The sequence below is a fragment of the Pogona vitticeps genome, chromosome 5 (assembly GCF_051106095.1).
Source record: "Pogona vitticeps strain Pit_001003342236 chromosome 5, PviZW2.1, whole genome shotgun sequence".
NCBI classification, from domain to species: domain Eukaryota; kingdom Metazoa; phylum Chordata; class Lepidosauria; order Squamata; family Agamidae; genus Pogona; species Pogona vitticeps.
Genome location: NC_135787.1, coordinates 31,422,342 through 31,438,813, shown reverse-complemented (window position 1 = coordinate 31,438,813; position 16,472 = coordinate 31,422,342). Strand labels below are relative to the sequence as shown.

At 43.0% G+C, this 16,472-nt stretch overlaps 1 protein-coding gene and 1 long non-coding RNA gene across 4 annotated transcripts in view; one reads left to right on the top strand and one right to left on the bottom strand.

Annotated features, from left to right (window-relative positions):
• AFG2A (AAA ATPase AFG2A) overlaps positions 1–16,432 on the bottom strand; it is a 208,645-nt gene extending 192,213 nt beyond the window's left edge. For 2 of the 3 annotated variants that reach the window (XM_073001670.2, XM_073001672.2), the window contains exons 1-8: positions 15,522–16,432; positions 12,185–12,309; positions 10,660–10,817; positions 7,792–7,850; positions 6,044–6,694; positions 4,099–4,228; positions 3,797–3,853; positions 2,233–2,356 (exon numbers count right to left, since the gene is read on the bottom strand). In XM_073001670.2, coding sequence (XP_072857771.2) covers positions 2,233–2,356; positions 3,797–3,853; positions 4,099–4,228; positions 6,044–6,694; positions 7,792–7,850; positions 10,660–10,817; positions 12,185–12,309; positions 15,522–15,651 — 1,434 coding nt within the window. In that variant the 5' untranslated portion in view covers positions 15,652–16,432. The remainder of the gene's footprint in view (positions 1–2,232; positions 2,357–3,796; positions 3,854–4,098; positions 4,229–6,043; positions 6,695–7,791; positions 7,851–10,659; positions 10,818–12,184; positions 12,310–15,521) is intronic. The other variant, XM_073001671.2, reaches the window with a different exon arrangement.
• LOC144583228 (uncharacterized) overlaps positions 1–16,472 on the top strand; it is a 198,872-nt gene that overhangs the window by 47,470 nt on the left and 134,930 nt on the right. The window lies entirely within an intron of this gene.

Sequence of the window (16,472 nt, the reverse complement as noted above, 5' to 3'; positions counted from 1 at the left end):
TGCTTTATTATGAGCTTGGGATTGATTCGATTCCACAATGATTGAACTGGTTGCGGAATGCTTTGTAAGAAAGGATATCTGAACCATGAGTTTTATAATGGTTCTCTACTCATCTGGATATTTGAAGGAAGGATGGTGGCTTATCCCAAGACTCTTTTACCAAGTCAAGCATAGCGGGTACGAAGGCTAGGCTGAGCGGTGGGGTTTTATCTTGGTTGATGTCATCGAACACGAGATCTTGTTTTGGAGGCGGAGGTTGTTCGACCTCGAGGGATTTCACCATGCGAAGCACTAGTTGAGAGTAGGACGTAGTCTTCAGAAGGTGAAGGCTGGTGGTTATCTGCCACATCGGAATCAGGAGTGGGCAGGTTAGAGAGCAACTCCTGAGAGATGAATCTCGGAAGTGGATAACCGATGTCGAGAGATCTGGATGTGGAGTTCTGGGTTGTAGTAACTGGAAGTGCCAACAACCCTCTGTTGGTGTCAGGCTGAAGAGGGGGGAGGTCCCTTGTAGGTGATAGTGACCTGAGGAGATGAAGCATGTACTTGGGAGAGAGAAGTAGAAGCTGGTATAGAAGATGTGTGGAAGCGTTTGGAGATAGGTTGCTTGGCTGAACGCGAGGAGGTGCATTTGAGAGCTGACTTGGAATGCAGTGGAACTGTCAATATGGATTGAGGCTTGGAATTGTGAGACAAGTGTCGATGTCAGGGTGGTGATGGTGACAGAGACAGAGAAGGCTCGGGTGGGTAAGCAAATGCATACTGAACTCTCTTTGGATCATCTCTTAGGATGATGTGGCATGCAGGTCGACATCAGCTCTGCAATGCTGGTACCGGTCATATTCACCATAATAAGGATCTCGATAATCTGACGGGAGATGATATCGAGAGGCTCCTGGTAGTAGTAGAACGGCTGAGGTAGAGGATCTTGGAAGTCTGGTGAAATATGACGTCTCTTCGACACGTTTGCGAGACCAGTGTGGAGAAGTTGGAAAGCTGAACCGTCGTTGCCCACGCTGAAGATGCTGGGCTAGAATGGGCCGAGGTGGGGCTGGAGAGAACATCAGCCACCGAAGGGCCAAGAGTAGGCGAAAGGCTCACCGCAGAAACTGGAGCCTGGCCTGGAGGTACCAGGAGTGGATCTTCCGCCTCCGACAAAGAGTCGGGAACCTCTCTGGAGGTCTCTTTCAGAATCGGTGAAGGAAGGTGTAGTAGAGGTTGAATAAGTGGAACAGGCTTGGATGATTTCTTAGCGTTTTTCGAAACACCTTGTCCTTCTTAAGGCCTGAGCCCATGTTGAGGAAGACTTGGATGCCGATGCAAACTTCGACCTCAAAGAGGATTTAGACTGCTCTTTTGGTTTAGGAGCTAGAGTGGTCGGGCTCGACACAGACCGAGGCAATTCCTGTCTAAGGACAGGAGTCGAGGTAGGCTCCATCAAAGCGGTGGGTGGTTTAAGGGATTTCTCCCTGAGAAAAGAGCAGAGATGTTGGAGACAGAGCTTGAGGGCAAGTTTGGTGAGTTTTTTACACTCCAGGCAGGAATGGGTTTGATGTTGCTCCCCCAGGCAAAAAAGGCAGCAGTCGTGGCCGTTTGAAAGCAGGATCTTATTCGTGCAAAACACACACCACTTCAATGGACTGGGGGGGCATAAAAAAGGGCACAAGAAGATAGGGAAGGGGGAAAAAGAAGGGGGGGAATGGAAGTAAAAAGAAACCACAGGGAGTGTAAAACAGAAGAGAACTCATAGGAAATGTCAAACAAATAGGATGAAGAAACCTAAGAAGGCACAAAGAGAAATAGCGATCGCAATCAAAAGTTGCTCTAGTTGTCGTGATAGGTCTGACCTAAGCGGCGGCTAAAAGGAACTGAAGGGACTTCAAGTGGACAGAGCATGTGCTCCATGGAGGAACATCCCACTAATCATGTTTTTAAACTCTAGAAAGTTCCGAGAGGTCCTGGCACAGGTGCAAATTAAACCCATTCGTGTGCATTCACAGAGACCACGAAGAAGAAACCACAGATAGGGGCATTTTGTACAAATCACAAGCCTATGAAAGTTCATTCTGCAAATGAAAACTCTTGATTTATGATCAGAGAAATGTTGGACCAGACCAATAGTTGTGATGGTGGTTAGTCAGGCTTCTTGTAGAAACATTTGTGAAGACAAAAATAAATAAATTTAGGTTCACCCTCCAAGAACTAGTAAATCCACGAATGTACTTTACTTACCGATCCAATACCATCCATCAGTGTTAGTAAGGAAGCTACAATTCTTTTCTCAATTTCATTCTGCACCCCTTCTCTCTTTGGAAAGAGTGCATCAATTTCATCAATAAATATAATGGATGGTCGTCTTAAAAAGAAGAAGAGGAGGAGAAGCTGCTTTAGAACATGCACTTGCATACCTACACAGTGATCTCAGATGTCCAAGACATGAACAATACATGTTTTTACACACAGAGACTGAAATGCTGGACATGAAATTTACTTGAGAGGGTCTGGCAGGCCAGCACAGAGCTGAACCACAGAAGGCATGGAGCAGTTGAGGGAGGATGACTTCCAGTAACAGGTGAAAGTACTTAATTTATGCATCTAAAATGCAAGATTTCCTAACAGATACAAAATATAAATCAAGTAATATGTTCAAAAGGAGGAGGAACACATTTAATTCATTTAAAATAAAGTTAATGAGATCTTGCAGTTACATGAAGAGGATTTGGGCCAGTGATGTCCTCCCTGCTGCAAATGGTTGGACTGAGGCCAAGAAAGACAGGCTTGGCTAAGGCTACCGTGACAGAGGTAAAATTCAAAACCAATCATTTCCTGATTTACAGTTAGCTGCTTTACCACTGTGTTATGCCAGCTTTCATTGGCCTGTCATTTTCAACATAATTCACAAGGATGTATGTCCCATTGATCTGCAGACTATGAATAAAAAATTACGTACACACAACTGCTACACAAACCATATAAATATAGAGATGTCCACGCATTCCAACTGTGATAAAAAATGCACAAGTCTATGAAAATTCACGCTGCAAATGAAAACTCTTGATTTATGATCAAAGTAATGTTGGACCAGGCCAATAGTTTGCAATCGTGGTTAGCCAGACTTCTTGTAGAAACCACAAAGAGGGTGTGAAGGAAAAAAAAAACAAATCTTTCCTGTTTGACCCCGGGCAATTGGTATTGAAGAGGTATGCTGCCTTCAAATTACTTAACCAACAGTTATTAATCATCTCTGACAGAGCTAGCCTCCATAAATGAGTATAATCTAGAGCTGATGCATTTGTCTGTTTCCAAACATTTTTGAAATCCAGTTCTCACTAGCCTCAGCTAGTCTGGCCAATGAATAAGCACGATGGGAGCTAACAGTTCACCAACACCTGAAGATTCGCGATATTTGAGATCTATCCAGAACACGGAAAGGTTACTTTTGCAGAGTGCAAGGATCATCCTGGCTGAGTTATTCTAGAAGTTATAGACCACAAAAGTAATTTTTTTCTGAGCTCTAAGGTATCTTATTTATAGATCTACCTCCTGTAATGTGTCCTTAAACTACTGTTTGACTATTTCCTGGGGATACTTCACGTACTGTAAGAACAAGCAACAGATTCTTCCTCTGTCTATCTCTCCACATCATTCATAGCTTGTGTCATTCTCTGCTAAGGAATACAGAAGCCATCACAGGGATCTCAACTGAGAATCTTATGTTCCTATAAGGGCAGAGAGTTGGGACTACTTAGCTAATTAAACTATATGAAATGAAAAAAGGAAATGAGCCCAAGCACACCGTAAAGAGGCTTCAGCAAATATTTGTCGTAACCTGGCTTCAGTCTCTCCATAAAACCTGCAACGAAACAAGAAAAGCATTTAGCAACAAAATTTCTGGCTGTTTACAAGGCAGCTGGCATCTTATCCATGCAATACTCCATACAGGCACACATCTTTAATTGCTTAATGATTATGTAAACTTTCTCGTATAAACAGATCATTAATCATCCCTTCACCTCTATTTACAAATGTTAAGAGTGACCTATTTTCAGGCAAGAGTCAAAAATACTAAGCAGACTTGTATAAATTCATCAGACGTACTTGCTTACTATTTCTGGACCATTAATTGTGCAGACATGAGCCCCAACTTCATTTGAAACTGCTTTGGCTATCAGTGTCTTCCCAGTACCTGGAGGGCCATAGAGCAGCACTCCTCTCGGAGGTGGAATTCCTTCAGAAGATAAATTGGAGTGTAAAAAAGCAAGAATTTCTGCTGGCAACCATTTTTTGTACTAAAAAAATTACAGCTTTTAAAATGCATGGTCAGGATTAGAGAGAGCTGAACGTAACGAGGGTCCAGCCTCCTGGGGCCCGACTTGTCCACTCACACATCCGCTGCTGCCGGCTCTGCTCTCCCTTTGAATCGCTCTGGAGCTCTCGGTTGGCTAGCGACTCCTGGCAGGAAAGTAGACGAGTCTCCCTGCAAGGCTGCCGGGCCCTCGTTACATCCAGCTGTGCGGGGCATTTGTATACAAATACCCCCATCGCTAATCAGGATCATCAGGATACCATGCTGTATTGACAATTCAGATGACTCTAATAATTTCAGATGCACAATCTGTAATGTTTCTCTCAGACCTCGGAGGAATCATCGACCAGTCCTATTTCTAAGGATTGTGTCTCCAGTACAAATTCTTCCCTTAACAGCCATCTAAAAAACTGTTGTACACTTGTGCTGTAGAAATGAACTTATTTAAAGCAGTTTTAAATAAACAATACTGTCTGGATTTTAATTAACACAATTCGGTTTTAAGAAGGGGCATATAATTTTCTCTCATCATTTATGGTAATGACAAACAACATGGCACTTGAGCACTTACCATACCCAGGTTTGAAGATCCAAGACTGTAATTGTAAACACAGAAACTAGGGAGCATATCTCACTGAACACAGAGGGACTTAATTCACAATCACAGTTGTCTGAGAATATTCCTGGTGAACTCAGTGAGTCTTCTCTTACCTGAACACACATTCTTAAGTGAGAACAGATTCATTATCTTGCATGCTGTGTGAACACAGCATAAACTAAGATTCCAGAGAATCCTGCCTTGCTGTGAACAGTGTGTTCATGAATGCAGCCCCTTCATTCATCCTAGGTTCTTTCCACTAAAGCAGTGGTCCCCAAACTTTTCACTTCCACAGACCAGTTTAGCGTCCATGCATGTGCGGGAGGGGCTGTGTGTGCGTGGGAGGGGCGCTCCGTTCATGGAAAGGGCTGTGTGTGCATCTGCACATGCGGGGGGGGGGGAGAGGAGATTTGTCTCCGCATCGTGACTGGTCTGCAGACCGGGGGTTGAGGACCCTTGCACTAGAGTAATGGGTAAAACAAACAAACATTTAAAAAAATTGTTTGTTCAACGTGATGTCCTATATCAAGAAGTCGGCCTTTCACTCTCATTACCAGCCAAGATTGCTAACCAAGATATAGTCTCAGTTGTAAAGAGAACAAGAAACAAGGTTTCTATTTCAGACAATACACCAAAGACAACATTTATAATTTGTTTAATCAGTCACACTACTGGGATAACTAAGTGCGAGCAAATGGCTGCGTGTATTAATATGCAGCTTGTTCATGCTAACCCAGTGTTTCTCCAAATCCTCAAACATTGCTCAATATGAACTCGGCCCATGGATAGCAAAGGAGAAGGAAAAAAATCAGTTCGCTCTCACTTTACCTGCCAATTCCTAGGATTATATTTTGGGGCCGTATGAAAATGTATTTGTTGTACTCCAAAGCATGAACTAGACTTAGCCAGCATAGAAGATTAAAAACCTCAGGATTCTAGAAATGGAAGCAATGGCACTTGAAGCATTAAATTGCTGTCACTGTGGAATGTAGACACATTCACATTGAGGACTTAATGATCCTTCACGGGGATAAAAAGCACATACATATGAACTGCACTTTATATTGCCTGAAAGAACAAACTTAGTAAATGAATTAAAGTAATTTATAGCAAGAAAGCCACTAAAACTGATATCCTACCGTAACGTCTAAACAAGTCAGGTTGTTTCAGAGGGAGTTCAATCATTTCTCTTATGCTTTTTAGCTGGCTACTCAGTCCACCTATTGAATCATAAGTAACCTTTGGTTCAGGACTGGACTCTTCTGTTGCCTTTCTTCGAGCTTCAGTGAAACTGATTTTAGTTCTTGAGGATATGAAGTAAAATGTGTCAGAGTTCAGTGCCATTCCTGTTTTATTGGCTTGCTGCAATCTGTCATCTGCAAAGCATCTGTCACAACTTTCCACTCCCGTTAATTCACAGTGAGGAACAGAGGTTACAACTCCTTCCTCAGATAAAGGTACCTCAGTTGGATCAGAACTCAGTTCACCACACTCCACAGTATCGCCGGAAGTATTAATTGATATGCTATGATCCATCTGCTTATATGGAGTGCTTGTAGATATTCCTCCTTGATTGTCTTCAATAAGGAGTTTGCCAAGTTGCATAGACAAGTCAAAACTGCTGGTATCAGTATAGTCCAGTGACACTTCTCCTGTTCGCCTTAAAAGGGAGTCATTCTGCATTTTCAGAGTCCTACCATCTGTTCCTTTCACCACTGTAACCATCAGGTCACAAGATCGGCCATAGAAAGTGATTTCCAAGGTGTTGCCTGGTAAAACAACTTTCCCATCTATATAAAAATATAAAGAAGCAGATTTTTAAAAATCCAAAGCATTTTCAAGTTTTCAATTTAATTTTTTCAAATATTCCCTAATGCAGTCTTCCCAACGGGGTGCCTTCCAGGTGTATTTGACTGCAAAGCCCAACATTTGCAGCCCAGCTCTGCTGCTAGCAGATTCAAGGAGTTGCAATCTAATACATGGAGGGGGGGGCACCTGACTGTGGAAAGCTATATTAACACATAATGTTATTCTTCATTAGCAAGAGTCATATTATTGTGTTGTTTTAACAGTGAGCCACTTCCAGGCTTATTCTTGAGGCTGAGTTATTCTTCTGTAAAGCAGATCTTGAAAAGCTGCATAGTTTGCAAAACCATCCTTCTATAAAGTTTTGACTTCTATTTTCAGTACCATTTTCAGTACTTCAAATATAAAAGAACTAGAAATATAGGACACTGAATTGTTTATTCATGAACTTTCAAGTCTCCTGATTTATGCCATCCTTGAAATCCCATCTTTGCATATGAAATGTGTCATGTGTTAGGTGAGAAATAAGAAAGCCCAAAACATAAAGAAGCAGAGTACTGTTTAACTCAGGTTTTTGTTATTTTTAAAGGAATTACAGTGGTGCCTCGCATTACGACGTTAATTCGTTCCAGCGAAATCGCTGTAGAACGAAAACATTGTAAAGCGAAAATAAAAAAGCCATTGAAATGCATTAAAACCTGGTTAATGTGTTCCAATCGGCTAAGAACTCACCGTCCAGCGAAGATCCTCCATAGGGGCGGCCATTTTCGAGCGCCTGTACAGCGAAAAATAGCTCCTAAACACAGCAGGGAGCCATTTTGAGCACCCAGTGTCCATTTTGAAAACCCGACGATCAGCTGTTTTGATCGTCAGAAAACAAAAACTGGTTCCTGAAACAGGGAACCGATCGTCGCACAGCAAAATTTCCCCATTCAAAATGTTGTTTTGTGATCGCTTTTGCGATTCCAAAAACCTCATCGTAATGCGGATTCATCGTTAAACGAAGTGCCCGTCATGCAAGGCACCAGTGTACAACTTTTTGGTTGTAGTGCACAGGATAACAAAAGCAAGAACGTCATACCTAGACTTCTCAGGACATTGGCAGACAGCTCATCACCATTAAGACAATCATCTTTAGCTCTGTACAAATGTAAGAAAACATTACACCATGGAATGATATTCTTCACATAAGTAAACTTTAAATGATTTTATGTCAGCAACAAAATCTTATTTTTATCTCAGTAATAACATGCCACTGAGAATCTATCAGCCAGCTCACTGTCTGGGAAATTTTAGAAACAGGGTCTCTCTCTCTCTCTTTCTCTCTCTCTCTCAATCCCCCACACGCACTGGGAAATTCCTTTTGTTACACAAGTTATGCAAATGGAATTCCAACTAATAGGCTCTTCTAAATTCATAAGAAAAAATATGTATTAAAGCAGCTTGTAAGAGCAAAACAAGCCATGGTCCATTTATACTCAAGAAACATTGTTCATGTGGTGCCTCCATTTGTATCACAAACTTAAAGATCATATGTATACTAGGGATGTAAATCCTTGCTTCTATCATCCTCATACCTAAGGATAATTCTTCTTGCCTTTCAAGAAGACAAGCTATTCTGTGTAGTGGTCAACAAAAGAACAAGAATATTTTGTGCAAATTCTGCAAATCTGTGCTTACGGGAAATAATGCAAATTGTGTAAAAATCATTATGGCTATTAAGGCTGGCCCCATTTTTGCCCTCCTTCCACAAGTAAGCAAAGACCTTTCTCTTCAGGTAAGCTTTCCCTGAGTAACTGGTTGCCTGACTAGGATTTTTAAATGGATTACTGTGTCTTGCTGCTTTGAATCTATCTCCTGAGAAACCCATATGTGGGACAGGAAGCAACAGTTAGAACTAGATAAGGAACAAGTGACTGGTCCAAATTGGGAAAGGAGTACGACAAGGCTGTATATTGTCCCCCGGCTTATTTAACTTATGTGCAGAATACATCATGCGAAAGGCCAGACTGGAGGAATCCCAAGCCAGAATTAAGATTGCCAGAAGAAATATCAACAACCTCGGATATGCAGATGATATCACTCTGATGGCAGAAAGTGAGGAGGAATTAAAGAACTTCTTAATGTGGGTGAAAGAGAAGAGTGCAAAAAACGGTCTGAAGCTCAACACCAAAAAAAAACCCACAAGATCATGGCCACTGGTCCTATCACCTCCTGGCAAACAGAAGGGGAAGATATGGAGGCAGTGAGAGATTTTACCTTCTTGGGCTCCACGATCACTGCAGATGGGGACAGCAGTCACAAAATTAAAAGACTCCTGCTTCTTGGGAGGAAAGTGATGACAAACCTTGAAGTCATCTTAAAAAGCAAAAACATCACCTTGTCAACAAAAGTCCACATAGTCAAAGCTATGGTTTTTCCTGTAGTGATGTATGGAAGTGAGAGCTGGACCATAAAGAAAGCTGACAAAGAATTGATGCTTCTGAATTGTAGCGCTGGAGGAGGCTCTTGAGAGTCCCCTGGACTGTAAGGAGAACAAACCTATCCATTCTAAAGGAAATCAACCCTGAGTGCTCACTGGAAGGACAGATCCTGAAGATGAGGCTCCAATACTTTGGCCATCTCATGAGAAGAGAAGACTCCCTGGAAAAGACCCTGGTGTTCGGAAAGCATGAAGGCAAAAGGAGAAGGGGACAACAGAGGATGAGATGGTTGGACAGTGTCATCAAAGCGACCAACATGAATTTGAAACAACTCCAGGAGGCAGTGGAAGACAGGTGGGCCTGGCATTCTCTGGTCCATGGGGTCACAAAGAGTTGGACACGACTAACCAACAACAACAACCGCTTTGAATATATTTTTCCTATTGCTTTTGTTTTGCCTATTTTAGTGCGTTATTTTTAGTGTGTTGTTAACATATACAGTGGTGCCCCCCATGTTGACGACCCCGCTAAATGACGAAACCGCAGGACGATGACTTTTTGCAATCGCTATAGCAATTTGCAAAACAGGTATTTCAATGCGGGAATTCTGCTTCACAATGATTTGGTCCGTGCTTCGCGGACCGTTTATTCGCAAGACAACGATCTTTACAGCTGATCATCAGATTCGCAAAATGGCTTCCTGCTGTTTTCTGGACCCATGCTTTGGAAGACAGCAATTAAAAGCAGCTGATTGGCGCTAGCAAAATGGCTGCCCTATGGAGGATCTTTGCTGGATGACGAGGTATTTTCCCCACTGGAACGCATTAACCGGTTTTCAATGCATTCCAATGGGGAAACTGTTTTCGCATGATGGTAATTTTGCTGTACAGTGATTTCAGGGGAACGAATTATCGTTGTCATGCGGGGCACCACTGTAGTGTGTTATTTGTTTGATCCTTTTTAGCATTTGTATACTTACTCTTCTTAGCTTTAAAGATTGTCTTTTAATGATGTAAGCCACCTTGGGTCCTTTTTTCAGGAGAAAGGTGGGGTAAAATATTTTGATTAATTAATTAATTTGTTAAAATAATTGAAGCATTTGTTTTCATCTTTATTTAAAAAACAATCAGCTGGTTATTCTCTGTTTGGCATTTGTGTACATGTCCATGTACTTTGCTTCTCAAAAGTAAAGAGCATTAGTTTTGCCTATAGACAATTTGAGCAAATTACAGAAACTTGTAAAAAAAATCATGATCCACATCTTACTCATGCCAGGGGGCAAAGCCTCTCATAAGGTATGAACATTTATCATTAGAAAGCTGAGACAACCTACATCTATGAGAATAAGAAATTTAATGTTTTCTTTTACATGTCCAATACTGTACCATAATTTCTGTAATACAGGAAACTGAGATCTTTAAAGATTATCTTTCAGTGTGCTATGGAATTTTCAGATCATAAGTTGTAGCCCTCTTCTGAATCTTGACCACTGAGCAATAGCACCACATCCATTTATATTGACATACCTCCGCTTCACTTCTATTTCCTCTGCCTGCAACATTGCACCAGTCACAGGCTGGACAGTGACTGCATCGCCAGATGCCACCTTCAAGTTTTTCTGTGTAATTTTACTCAAGCCAATTCTTCCTCCAGGAAATCCTGCAACTGGCCATGCAGTACAAACCTAGCAAAAATGTAAAGCAAAACATAAAACCAACAATTAACAGTTCTTGAGAAACTCATCTTTTGTTGTGTAACCCATTGCAGACAGCGGTCACATACGATCATCTATTCACATTTAGATACAGTCCGATCCTGCTAAGAGAATGTGGCACTGCATGTTTTCTGCTGCAGAACTAGGAGAGTCAACGTAGCAAAGGGGTCAGAGTGACCAACTGAGATTCCACAGATGGGTTCAAACCCCCACTCAGCCATGTAAACTCAGTGGGTAGATGCCAACAGTAAAATAACTCCTTAAATATCTTACTCACCTGGAAAACCCTATTAGGGTCACTGTAAATCAAAAGCAACTCATGCGCACACTATAGCAACAACAATCAAATAAATTTAAACATCTACATTATTCAAAGGCTCCCAATTGCTGTTTCAGCCCTGATTTTTGTGCAGAAACCATACACGTTTCAGAAAGTTCAACATGCTAAAACAAAAATAATGCAATTTAAAGTTTTTCAGATAGCTACAAGTTTTTACATGGAATACAGAGTACAACATATAGAGCTTTTTCTAAGAGTGGTCACCTAACATGAGTTTTGATCAGGTTACTTGTTTAAAAGGGCTGCCACTCACACGTTAGAATCTTCTCTCTTTATGTAAATCATGTGTTTTGGGTTATCTATCTCTAAAAATGGGACGTGGTGGTGCTGCGGGCTAAACCGCAGAAGCCTGTGCTGCAGGGTCAGAAGACCAAGCAGTTGTAATATCGAATCCACGTGACGGAGTGAGCGCCCGTTGCTTGTCCCAGCTCCCGCCAACCTAGTGGTTCGAAAGCATGTAAATGCAAGTAGATAAATAGGGACCACCTCGGTGGGAAGGTAACAGCATTCCGTGTCTAAGTCGCACTGGCCATGTGACCACGGAAGATTGTCTTCGGACAAAACGCTGGCTCTATGGCTTGGAAACGGGGATGAGCACCGCGCCCTAGAGTCAGACATGACTGGACAAAAATTGTCAAGGGGAACCTTTACCTTTACCTTATCTCTAAAAATTACTACTACACTTTTCATAAGGGAAAACGTGCACATCCAAACTGTCTGCCACTGTTTCAATGAGCATACAACAGATGGAATTCTGCAATGTGCAAGCAGAAATCAGTTCATATATTGAATTATTTTCTTCTTGCCTCACTGCTACAGTGCTCCTCAACCCACATGTTCCCATCCTGTCTATTGAAGGATGACACAAACATCCAGAGCAAATTTAGACAGCGGACTACGCCAGTCCTGGTTCCTTTTATGGAAGCTGCACAAAAGATCCCGTATTTGTGCACTAGATTCCATCATCATCCTCTCCCAAAAAATGAATTATCCTCACCTCTTGTTTTCCATTTTTACTGGTAAGCAGCACCGGACGTCCTATGCATATATTTGCCAGTTTCATGTTGTTGAGTGCCAGCTGCACAAGCGATCTTCTGTACATCCGTGGAACTTTTTCATCTGCTAAAATTAAAGAGAAGTGTGTATTTTTATTCAAACATACACCAATTTGTCCCTTGGGAAAGTTTTGTTATAAATAAAATCTGAGCTGTTTTGAGGAAAAAATAAATTGCTGTCAGCAACAAAATGAAGTGTGCCATATTCATATATCATGCAGAGGAGAGGAAACACCCAGAAAGGAAGTAGAAAAGCAATCCTTCATGTAGCATGATCAGGGCTTGAAAAATCCAATGGTCCATTCGTCTGCGACGAGTGAAAAAATGCAGCTTGAGGAACCACAGCTCCCTCTGTCCCTCTCTCTCTCTCTCTCTCTCTCTCTCTGATCCTGCAGTCCTCCCCTTCCCATTGCAAAAGGAAAAACAGCGCTCTTCTCACAAGAAGAGAGTTTGAGAAGCACATAGATATAAAGCGCCGCAGGAGAATATAGAGTAGTCCCATGCTTGAGAATATGGAGATGCCCTGCTACCAATTTCAACTGAATGACCTGGCTCCTTAAGAGGCCGGGCACTTTTGCTTTCAGTTTTATTTTTGCTGGAGACATTCAAAAGAATGGCATTCAAAATACAAGCTTCATGACCCCACAGGCACACAGGTAAAACACAACCCAAGTCTGAGGGTATATTTATTTTGGGTTTGTATGCATTGTTATGTAGAAAGTGCCTAGTTTAAATTAAAATTTAAGTTTAAATATAAATTGCAAAGCTATAGTCCGGTCATGCTGACTGGTGAGACAGTCAAAAATTTTCAAGCCCTGAGCATGATGCTGTCCACTCTTGGGTTCTATACTTTCATATTTATTTATTTTTACCCCACCTTTCTCCTTAAAAGGGCCCAAGACTGTTTATGTCATAAAAGGCCAATATTTAAAAGCTTTTTTAAAAAAGCATACAAATGTTTCTTTTTATAAATTAAACAAATATTATACTAAAAACAGGAAATAAAATCAATACTAAAAACACAATTCTCCATTGGGCCTCCTGGGAAAAGCACCAGTCTGTGCAGCCTTGAGCAAGCCGCACATCCCAGAGAACCACCAGAACCAGGGAACGGTAAACCATTTTGGATCTAGAAAACCTTGGGAAAAGTGTTGTAAGTTGGAATCAATCAGCTAACATCTAAGTAGTATTTGAAAGAAGCATAGGAGGGAACCACAGAACAGAAATTTGTTTATTTATCTATTTATTGGATTTATATCTCTCACCATCTGGCAACCAGGCCACTCTGTGTGGCTAACAACAATATAAACAGCAATATTAAAACACAGTAAAAATAATATAATACATAGCCAACAGAATAAATTAAAACAGATGGCAATGAAGGTAGTTAAAAGGGTGATGAAGAGGATGGCAAAAAGGATGGTAAAATGGAGGCTGAGATCTTAATGCTCAGGGAAAACCTAGCGGAAGAGCCAAGTCTTCAATGCTCATTTGAACCCATCCAGCAAAGCTGCCAGGCAGATCTCAATAGGCAGGTTGTTCCACAGGCGGGGGGCTACCACTGAGAAGGCTTTGAATGTTATTATCATAACCTTGAAGTCGATGCGGAAAAGAACCGGTAGCCAATGAAGGGTGGCCAAAGTGAGGGAGATGTGGTGGAATTTCTTCACCCCAGTTATTAATGTGGCTGCCAAAATCTGGACCAGTTGAAGTCTCTGTATCAGCTTCAAGGGTAGCCCCTTATAGAGAGCACTACAGTAGTCTGTTCTTGAGATTAAGAGGGCATGAATCAGTGTCACGAGTGCCCCTGCGTCTAGACAGGGATGCAGCTGGGCAATTCTCCAAAGATTAAAATGGGCTGGTGCGGTGATGGCATTGCACTGGGACACGGAAAATCAGAGTTTATGTCCTCACTGAGCCACGAAGCCACTGGATGACCCTGGATTAGTCACTATCTCAGACTGCAGAAGAGACCCCCACCTGCTGTTGATGTTAAAATAAAGCAGGTAGGAAAAGATCACAATGGAAGAATGTGGAATATACATGCAACAAATAAATAAACATAATACAACCCACGAAGCAGAAGCAGCAGAAACGGGAAGCTAAGCTGTGATTTAAAAAAAAAAAAAAACAGCATTCACCAATATCAGTCTACACCTGACCACTTTTATAGTTTGTGAAGGACTCTGCCTGTCTGTGTCCTCATTCAACCCGAAAAGAATCCATCCTAACTGGATGAGCACAGGCCAAAGGCACCTCCTCTGGACCTCTGCAACAGGACTGGATATCCCTGTGATGGGTACAGAGAGGCCACTCATCACCCCTTCTCTTAGGTCCCAAGCATCCACCCCGTATCTATAAGCAAGTGGCCTACAAAATTTTTAGACCACCTGCCTAAGGAAGTGGATTATAAGCCGGAGAGACAAACAACGAACTAAACCCGTTGACTTTTAAAGGTAGCAAAACATGTGGCCTTCTTCTTGTAGCTCATAATTTAAATAATATTAGCTGTGGGTCCGAGGGCAATTTTTACATATATTTTACTTGTATGTTAATTGTTCTGCATTTTTATTGTATTTTAAATCTTGTAAGCCGCCCAGAGGGACGTGGTGGCGCTGTGGGCTAAACCGCAGAAGCCTGTGCTGCAGGGTCAGAAGACCAGCAGTCATAAGATCGAATCCACATGACGGAATGAGCCCCTGTCGCTTGTCCCAGCTCCCGCCAACCTAGCGGTTCGAAAGCATGTAAATGCGAGTAGATCAATAGGGACCACCTCAGTGGGAAGGTAACAGCGTTCCGTGTCTAAGTCACACTGGCCATGTGACCACGGAAGATTGTCTTCGGACAAAACGCTGGCTCTATGGCTTGGAAACGGGGATGAGCACCGCCGCCTAGAGTCGAACACGACTGGACAAAAATTGTCAAGGGGAACCTTTACCTTTAAGCCGCCCAGAGACCTTTGGGAAGTGTGGGCAGCATATTAATTAATTAACTAACTAACTAACTAACTAACTAATTAATAACAACAACCACCAGGCCACCCGGGGTACCTCTTTGAAAACTGACACACACACACACACAGTGCAGCCAAAGCCACACTCAGTGACTCTCCTCCTCCCTAGTTTTATCTTTACAACAATCCTGCGATAGGTCAGGTTGCAAAGGACGAATTGGTGCATTAAGACGAGGGGGGAAAAAAAATAAAAGGTTTCCGACTGAACCCCCGGGAACGAAGGGCGTCGGCAAGCCCGGACGCGTGACTGCTTAGCATCTTCTTACCTTTCTCTTGAAACTCGGCAGCAGCCAAAGTCAGCCCAGGGAGGGCCACCGGGGCTCCGTCCCCCGAAGTCAGCGGGGACGAGGTCTCTGGGGGAGGCCGGCCCTTGCTTTTCCTCCGGGAGGTGGACATCCCGGCGGGAGGAAAGGAACCGGGCGGGGGCCGGGCGGGGGCCGGACCGCGCCAAGCAAGCACCGCCGCGCGCCCACGTGCCCGCCTCGCAGGCGCCGCTTCCTCTTCTAGCCCTCAAAAGGCCGCTGCCGGAGCCCAAAGAGAGCGAGCGGTCGCTTGCTGTTCCGAGAGGCTCTGCGCAGCACTCACTTCCGGCTCGGGTTACAGGACCTCCAAGCGCCTCCATGTGAGGGGTAAGAAGGGCGGCGAGGGAAAGACGTCAAGACTCAATGGGAATCACCAAAGTCAAGCAAGCAACAAATGGAGGAAAGCTGCTTCCAGGCTGCAGTTTCCAGCAATCCCTGGCCAATGAGGGCCGGTGGCGATGCTGTTGCAAGTGGACTCCCAAGCGGTAACTTTCCCAAGCTCTGTAACGTCGGGCAGCAAGGTTCACGTTTCCTAGCAATGTTCCTCTTTAACAAATAAATTTAAACTCAAGTCTCCAGAAAATGGGGAACCTTTGAGGGGACCCCCTTTGACAGCCACAGGGAATGATAGTCCACAGCAGGGCTTTCCGTTTTCAAACCATCGTTTTGACCCCCCAAAAAAGTCAGACCAGCTCTAACGTCTAACTCTATGGCGCTTCCAGGAGAGACGCAAACGCCTCGCTCTAGCTTTGCATCTTTACAGGCTAAATCAGCTGATCTGACTTCCATGCGATACCGGAAGTGTTGTTTACAACTGCAGAACTGGGACGACGGGACGGATTCACTCGTGTTTCCCAAAGAGGATAGGAGCCCAACGTAGTTCTAATACGCACCACCGGTACATATCCGAGCCGC